This window comes from Myxine glutinosa, chromosome 3 (genome assembly GCF_964187855.1).
Source record: "Myxine glutinosa chromosome 3, kmMyxGlut1.1, whole genome shotgun sequence".
NCBI lineage: Eukaryota > Metazoa > Chordata > Myxini > Myxiniformes > Myxinidae > Myxine > Myxine glutinosa.
The window spans coordinates 32,360,670-32,369,701 of NC_136263.1; the positions used below are offsets into that span (position 1 = coordinate 32,360,670).

Sequence of the window (9,032 nt, forward strand, 5' to 3'; positions counted from 1 at the left end):
TCGCCGTTCGCTTTGGCTTTGCGAATGGACCAAACCATTCATGTAAATAGAGGGGGGGGGGGGGGGGGTGTTCTGTGGTCGTTCGCTTTGGCTTTGCGAATGGACCAAACCATTCATGTAAATAGAGGGGGGGGTTCTGTGGTCGTTCGCTTTGGCTTTGCGAATGGACCAAACCATTCATGTAAATAGAGGGGGGGGTTCTGTGGTCGTTGCGAATGGACCAAACCATTCATGTAAATAGAGGGGGGGGGGGGTTCTGTGGTCGTTACTGCCACGTGGTTTCAAAGTTTTTTTTTTTGTTGTTGTTTGCACACATGTTTTTTTGCACCCACGTACGGGCACGCCCTAGGATGTTTACACACACACACCCCTACACAAATTTTTTTTTTTTTTTTGGCAAGGAACGGGCACCCACGTACGGGCACGTCCTAGCTTATATATAGTACGGGCATGCCCTAGTATAAAATAAATGCATTATTATTATTATTATTATTATTACATCAGGGGTCAAACCCTTTTTTCAATGCGAGCTACTTTTGATAAATTAAACATTTCAAGAGCTACTAAAACAAATTGAAAATAAATGAATTGATAAGGGCACAAATTTAGTAATTAGTTAAATTACATAAAGTGAAGGAAAATTGAACTTTACACTACATGCTGTCCACTTGTACTGCGTAACCTGGTGTGCATCCTCCATCGCCTCAAAATCATTAAATATATGGTTGAACTTTTGACCAAGTCTGCTCACGCAATCACTACTTGTCAATGTCCACGATTCCACCAGCAACCCCATTTTCTGCTAGTGTTTGGAGCATAGAAGGAAGGTGGTCCATTTTCCTTTTCTGGACTTGTTCTATCGGAAGGTTAAGCTTTAAATTGAAAACTTTCACTGCACCGATCATGTCAGCAAAAGACTTGTTTCCTTTGCAATCCACAGTTCAGGGGTTCAATTTTTTATCGTTTGTTAAAAATGCCAAACCAAGCAGCCATGCAATGTTTCAAAATTGGGTGGTATCTTCATTTTTTGACTTTATGGAAACTTTAATTTCTGGTAAAAATGTTAATTTTTTTTAGTGTTAAAAATGTTTTAAAAATGTAGAATAAAAAAATTCCTGCATAACGAAGGTTCGCTATATGAAAGGTTATAAAGATACGCAACCCCTTGCTAAGCAGGGGATATCTGTATACAAATACATAAGAACTGTGTTGGAGTACAATTTGGCTAAAGCAATTAGCTCGAAATGTGGGAGAGAATAAAATGTTCATGCAAATGGAAGTTTTATTCTTCCCGATATGGTTCGTGCCCACATATTTTGCAACAGCTTGATTAGAAAAAAAAGAAAACCCCCAATGTCCTGAAAGCTTATTCTAAAATACATCGATAAAACTAGCACGGCACTCAGTGGAGAGCATACCTCCACCTGGTAAACAGTTTACGTTTTTGTATACCACTGATGATCTGGATTCGGACCTGAACCAAAATCAAATCAGCTTGTTCTTGTCACCTAACCAACTCGTCCACCAAGTTTAGTCGTAACTCGTCCATAACTTTTTAAAATATGTTATATATCACTTTTCTCCCCGATCACTCAATGGTGAAAAATCACTTAAAAATTAAATAAAACTCGTATCCGAATCCATATTCAGATCTTCACCAAAATCGAATCTATTTGTCCTTGCCAGACACCCAACCGGTCCACCAAGTTTCATCCAAATCCGTCCACAACTTCTTTAGATTTCTTGTTCACAGACAAACAAAAAAATATAACCTCCATCCACCTTCGGTGGCGGAGGTAACAATCTTCAATTTTTAACCATCAGTCACAGAATGCTGGCGATTGTCATCCTTCCGAGGTCGGCAAATTGAGGACCAGTTCACTGGTAAATCCCTGTTTGTCTTAAAAAGGCGACAAACAGGGTTGGCGGCAGGAAGGGCATCCGGCCGTAAAACATTGCTTCAAAAAGGGGACCAAAAAAACAACAACAACCACGGTCCCCGAAAAGGCCAACCCCCGCTTTGCGGGGAAAAATGGCCTCTAAACGGTGGTAGTCACAGGAAAAGCAATACATCCCAGTTTTGTTTGAAATGACAGACAGGATAAGGACTGTAAGCTTCAAGGTTTCTTTTTATTCAGATATGCACACTCTTCCCCACCATTTAACAACACAACACAAAAGCAAATCAAACGTTGTAGCCGATGAGGCTGCCCCGACCAATCACTTCACCCACGAAGAACCACATGGCCACCTCCATGGCAACCAGTCCACCACGAACAGCCTCCTGTCACAACACAATCAATTTATAAGCAGCAACAGCAAATCTAAAACCGCCGATTTAAAAAAATATTTGTCATTGAATAATGTGCACAAGTGAGGAAAGACTTTGTCAAAGAAAAACAAATTCACTGTTAGGGCGAATACATTTGTTAAACACAGGGACCAGATTTCAAGATGTTGGCAAGGGAGGTTCGCATTTGTCTAAGAGGTAGAACGGGACAACTCCATGATGTTTGAACTGGAAAATCATTTTCAAAGGAATCAAAAGAAACTAGAACAGCACTCGGTAGAGCACAAACCTCCACCAGGCTGAACACTTTACGTTGTGTATCCCACCGATAGGTCAGATATGGATCCGGGCCTGAACCCAAATGTAATTATTTCGTCCGTGTCACATTCTCAACCTGTCCACTAAATTTCGTCCGAATCCGTCCACAACTTTTTGACATATCTTGTTCACAGACGGACAAACAAAGACAGGCAGGGGTGAAAACAACCTCCAGCTGCAACCCTCATGGTTAAACTGCCAAAATCAAGACTCTCTGCTCACCTTCACTCCTTCATTCCTCTTTTCTCCAGCCTCTGGAACAAACTCCCTCACTCTTCAATCCCACTCCTCCCTCCAGGTCTTTAAAACAGCTGTTCACCACCATCTCTTATCTTCCCCCATCCAAAACCTTCATCTTTTCTACCCCCGCTAATTTCACCCCAATTCCACTTTTTTGAAATACCAACTCCTGTCCTGGAAGTCCTTGATGTCCTTGTGTGTTATACTTCTCCCCCCCCCCCCCCCCCCCCTTCCCCACACCTCCTCTCCCCAAGCCCTCTCCCTCCCACACATCTCCCTGCTCTCAAATGTTGTGTTTGTGTGCTTCCCCTTCTCTCCCCATCTTGTCTTACGCTCCCTCTTTTTATATATTTTGTTTGTCTGGTTGATTTGTTTGTGAAATAAATGTTAGCTCTTTCACGAGCCTCGATTCAGTATGCAAATAAATAAATAAATAAAAAGCCACCTTCGTGGCACAGGTAATTAGAATATCAGGACAATCAACATGGCCAAAGACAAATAATTATTGGATGCTGGTTCCACCGTTGATCTTCCGTTTCTCTTTTCCGCCTGTAACTGAGTGGCCAATCATTTCACCGCTTCTTGGCCAGAGTTTGATTTGTCGACAGAAAGTCACTTTCTGCTGCCATTTGGAGATGAAGAAACTTCCCTATTTTACCATTATTTTCTTCAAACCACTCTCGGTTTCATGACTTTAAAAAAAAAAAAAACTAGAACGGCACTCAGTAGAGAGCATACCTCCACCAGGTTGGCCATATCACTCAATGGTGAAGAATCGCTTAAATTCTAGTATCCGAATCCGGATCGTCACAAAAATCTAATAATTTAGTTCTCGTCACATACGCTACATCTCTGCCAAATTTCGTCCGAATCCGAACACAACTTTGAGATATTTTGTTCACAAACAAACAAAGACAGACAGACAGGGGCGAAAACATAACCTCCATGCATCTTCGGTGGTGGAGGTAATAAACACCAATCGCCGAAAAAATAATTACGAGATTGAAGCACGACTAAACTTGAGTTCAAACCCCCAATATGACATCACCAGTCATTTAACAGTCTTGCATGGTCACAGCCACATTGTCTTACCCTCACAGAGAGCTGCTTGTAATGCCCTAGCTTAGCGGCTTGCACCCCTTCCCGCAACACTTCCACAGCAGGACGCACATCTGAAATCCGTGGAGGAGTCAGCTCCACACGCGCCAGATTCAAGAACGTAATCAAATGAGGTCGGCAATAGGAGACGGCACCTGCAGGAAGAATAATTGCAAACTAAGCAACGGATACAATTTGCTACCATTTTGCGGATGGCTCCAGCTTCGTTAACGGAATGGGTTTATACCCCTTTCTCTAAAGAATGTCGTATCTGACGGTCCACAAGTTAGAATTTGTCATAAGCCCTTGATACAACCCAGTTCCTTGGCGTTTCTACATCGACAAGACAACACCCAACTCCAGCACCTCATCTTCTCAACCCTCATGAAATTCCACAACAATTTTACCATTGCTCTTCTCCTTCCTCCTACAAGTATTCGCTTGCTTTGACTGAAAACATAATTTTCCATTGGATATTCACCATTCTTTCAACTGTCTTTCTTTCACATTATAAAGTTGAAAGCATCAGGGATCATTGGCATTACCCACAATGGGGAGATTGTGGGGGGAAAGGGCTGGCAGGATGGTCTACAGGTACACGCACTCACCTCTAAGCTGTCTTGCCTGGGCCTGAGAATCCTGGCCCAGATATAAACCGTCATCCCGGTGTTTCACAGGCAGGGCGATTCATCAATGCGAGCATCGTCCTTCGGATGGACGTTAAACGGGCGTGCCGTCTCCTAGCATCAGTGGGTGGACGTTATAAATCCCACGGCGTCCTTCGTGAAGAGTAGGTGAGTTGTTGCCGGCATACGGAACAAATTACAAATTCCTGCCATAACGACGTGGTGGAGCGTCAGGCCTGGCCAGCCGGTTCGTGAACAACTTGAGCCAAAGCCATTCCCCCAACCAAATAGTCAGGGCCCTTAGGGATATTTTGGGGCCGTTTGGTTCAAATTCTTCCAAAAGCACCAAATGTGGCCCAGATGTTGCCCATGCCATACTTTCGATTTCTGACGGGCGGCGCGCCCCCCCCCCCCCGGGGGCCCCATATTGGCGAAATACTAAATGGCCGCCACCCGGATTAGAGGAAAATCAGTTAAATAACCAAAAGGGTTGGAATCATGTATGATACCACTTTTCAGGGGTTTTCGAGGTCGAGGAATCCAATTATGTTATTTTGATGATTCGAGGTCAAGGTCATCTTAAAGGTCATTTTTGAGTCAAACATGTCGGTTTTTGAGTTTTTTTGTCACGATTTACGCGAGGTTCACCATGTTATGTTTCTGGGTTGGGTAATCGAACTCTGACCTTATTTTTGACAATTAGAGGAAATATTTACATGTCTATTTCCTAATTTTCAGGCATATGCAGTTCATCAGTCTAATTACAAAGGTACGGATTTTGATGTTTTATGAACTGTATGCCATATCCTTGTGTTTAATTTTTGTGCGATCATGATCCGGGTTCATGTATACATGATTGTATACATGTCATAAATATGACGTCATAGGTCATGTGACCTGGCGGCCATATTGGATGTTATGAAAACCTTAAAAATGGATCCCTACCTTCATTTTTCGATCGATTCATTTTGAACTTTGACCACTTATAGTACGCCACGTGATTGGATGCATATCCTAATTATGACGTCATAGGTCAGGTGACATGGCGGGATGGACCGGTATGGTCCCCGGATCATACCGCCCGTCAAACATCGAAAGAGTATGGCATGGGCAACATCTGCGCCAAATTTGCTACTTTTGGAAGAATTTGAACCAAAATATCCATAAGGGCCTTGACTAAAACTCACAAGAACGAATTGTGGCCGTTAAAGAAGAAGTAAAAGCAGAAGAAATAAAAGAAGAAAATTGGAAGAAATAAAAGAAAAGAGGAAGAAATAAAAGGAAGAAATAAGTAAAAATAAAAAGAAGAAATAAAAGTAGTAAAAGCAGTGGAAGAAATAAAAGTAGTAAAAGAGGAGGAAGACATACAAGAAGAAGTAAAAGAAGAGGAAGAGGTAAAAGAAGAAGTAAAAGAAGGGGCGGAGGAGGACGAAGAGGAGATTGCTGATTGCGGAACAACAGTAGCGAATAAGGCACTGTAACACTCTCTCTCCCGGGGATGTCTGTTAATCATATTAAATTGTGAAATCAAAACCGGCTAAGCCATCCGTGCCGGGAAGACCTGATTGGAGGCGGGGAGTTCCAATTCGACGTTAATATCCCAGCTTTCTGTGTATACCTGTGGCAGTACCTAATTTCAATCATGTTCTTCCTTTTATAGAAACATTTCACGGGAAAACAAAAACACCGAGCATGATATATAAACAACGATACAGCGGCGTGTTGGTTTACATTTCCTCACCACGACGGACCCGGGTTCAGAGGAATGACATTCGATGACTTTCACACAAAACTACATTAGAGGCCTACAACAAATAAAATAAAAAAAGAGGAAATAATGCGCGCATCAACACAGCAGCAAAAACAAAAACATTTTATGAAGAATAAGAAGATAACTTTACCTGAAACCACTTGAGGCGTTTTCTTCAGCACGCCGCTAACAACCCGCTGCACAGCCTGCGCCATGTTTGCCGACCTCTTCTTCCTCCCCTTACCAGTTACCATTCTTCTTCACCTTGTAATTGTTGTTGGAATTTTAAACTCTGTCAATCAACTTGAACATACGACTTTTCTCTTTCTTATTTTGATGTATTTAATAATATAATAAACAGATTTATTAATCAAAGTTAAAACGAAGTGTCGCGATAATTACTGCAGTAATGCAGTTCCGGATTCCCGATCCAATTGGATTTTTTCACATAAAACAATTAACCTCCCCTTCCCCAATTTTTAATGCCAAAAACAATTATTAGTTTATATTTATTTTGTGCGCAAGTTAATTGGTGTTATTCACAGTTCATACGAGAACGCATCCACATTGAATCAGACATTGAGTGACAGGCAATTCATATGCATATGGTGGTTCTAACGATGAATCAGGATCATTTATCTGAAAGCGCTGGAAGTGGAAGGATGATGTGAATATTTTTTTATTGCAAGTGTAAAAATATTAGTTCAAAATTAAAATTGTGACTATCGAGACGAAATTATCTATTTGGAGAAAGTTACATGGTACAGGGGGTTAAATTTTCATTGATATCCCAAAATGGTAACCAACAGTGACGCGTGTGCTGTGGAACCGCTGATCTCCCAAAATGGTAACCAACAGTGACGCGTGTGCTGTGGAACCGCTGATCTCCCAAAATGGTAACCAACAGTGACACGTGTGCTGTAGAACCACTGATCTCCCAAAATGGTAACCAACAGTGACGTGTGTGCTGTGGAACCGCTGATCTCCCAAAATGGTAACCAACAGTGACGCGTGTGCTGTGGAACCGCTGATCTCCCAAAATGGTAACCAACAGTGACTCATGTGCTGTGGAACCGCTGATCTCCCACAATGGTAACCAACAGTGACACGTGTGCTGTAGAACCACTGATCTCCCAAAATGGTAACCAACAGTGACGCGTGTGCTGTGGAACCGCTGATCTCCCAAAATGGTAACCAACAGTGACGCATGTGCTGTGGAACCACTGATCTCCCAAAATGGTAATCAACAGTGACGCATGTGCTGTGGAACCATTGATATCCCAAAATGGTAACCAACAGTGACGTGTGTGCTGTGGAACCGCTGATCTCCCAAAATGGTAACCAACAGTGACGCGTGTGCTGTGGAACCGCTGATCTCCCAAAATGGTAACCAACAGTGACGCGTGTGCTGTGGAACCGCTGATCTCCCAAAATGGTAACCAACAGTGACTCATGTGCTGTGGAACCGCTGATCTCCCACAATGGTAACCAACAGTGACACGTGTGCTGTAGAACCACTGATCTCCCAAAATGGTAACCAACAGTGACGTGTGTGCTGTGGAACCGCTGATCTCCCAAAATGGTAACCAACAGTGACGCGTGTGCTGTGGAACCGCTGATCTCCCAAAATGGTAACCAACAGTGACTCATGTGCTGTGGAACCGCTGATCTCCCACAATGGTAACCAACAGTGACACGTGTGCTGTAGAACCACTGATCTCCCAAAATGGTAACCAACAGTGACGCGTGTGCTGTGGAACCGCTGATCTCCCAAAATGGTAACCAACAGTGACGCGTGTGCTGTGGAACCGCTGATCTCCCAAAATGGTAATCAACAGTGACGCATGTGCTGTGGAACCGCTGATCTCCCAAAATGGTAACCAACAGTGACGCGTGTGCTGTGGAACCACTGATCTCCCAAAATGGTAACCAACAGTGACGCATGTGCTGTGGAACCGCTGATCTCCCACAATGGTAACCATCAGTGACGCGTGTGCTGTGGAACCGCTGATCTCCCAAAATGGTAATCAACAGTGACGCATGTGCTGTGGAACCGCTGATCTCCCAAAATGGTAACCAACAGTGACACGTGTGCTGTAGAACCACTGATCTCCCAAAATGGTAACCAACAGTGACACGTGTGCTGAAGAACCAATGATATCCCAAAATGGTAACCAACAGTGACACGTGTGCTGAAGAACCAATGATATCCCAAAATGGTAACCAACAGTGACGTGTGTGCTGTGGAACCGCTGATCTCCCAAAATGGTAACCAACAGTGACGTGTGTGCTGTGGAACCACTGATCTCCCAAAATGGTAACCAACAGTGACGCATGTGCTGTGGAACCGCTGATCTCCCACAATGGTAACCAACAGTGGCATGTGTGCTGTGGAACCGCTGATCTCCAAAAATGGTAATCAACAGTGACACGTGTGCTGTGGAACTGCTGATCTCCCAAAATGGTAATCAACAGTGACACGTGTGCTGTGGAACCGCTGATCTCCCAAAATGGTAACCAACAGTGGCATGTGTGCTGTGGAACCGCTGATCTCCAAAAATGGTAATCAACAGTGACACGTGTGCTGTGGAACCACTGATCTCCCAAAATGGTAATCAACAGTGACACGTGTGCTGTGGAACCACTGATCTCCCAAAATGGTAACCAACAGTGACACGTGTGCTGTGGAACCGCTGATCTCCCAAAATGG

General features: G+C 43.4%; 1 protein-coding gene across 1 annotated transcript; it reads right to left on the reverse strand.

Annotated features, from left to right (window-relative positions):
* Positions 1–2,111: 2,111 nt before the first annotated feature.
* LOC137423700 (ATP synthase F(0) complex subunit g, mitochondrial) lies at positions 2,112–6,596 on the reverse strand. Its single transcript, XM_068111130.2, has 3 exons — positions 6,474–6,596; positions 3,941–4,101; positions 2,112–2,284 (listed from the first exon to the last, which is right to left on the reverse strand). The coding sequence occupies exons 1-3, from the start codon at positions 6,574–6,576 to the stop codon at positions 2,186–2,188; spliced, it is 363 nt and encodes a 120-aa protein (XP_067967231.1). The 5' UTR covers positions 6,577–6,596; the 3' UTR covers positions 2,112–2,185.
* Between the last annotated feature and the right edge of the window lie 2,436 nt (positions 6,597–9,032).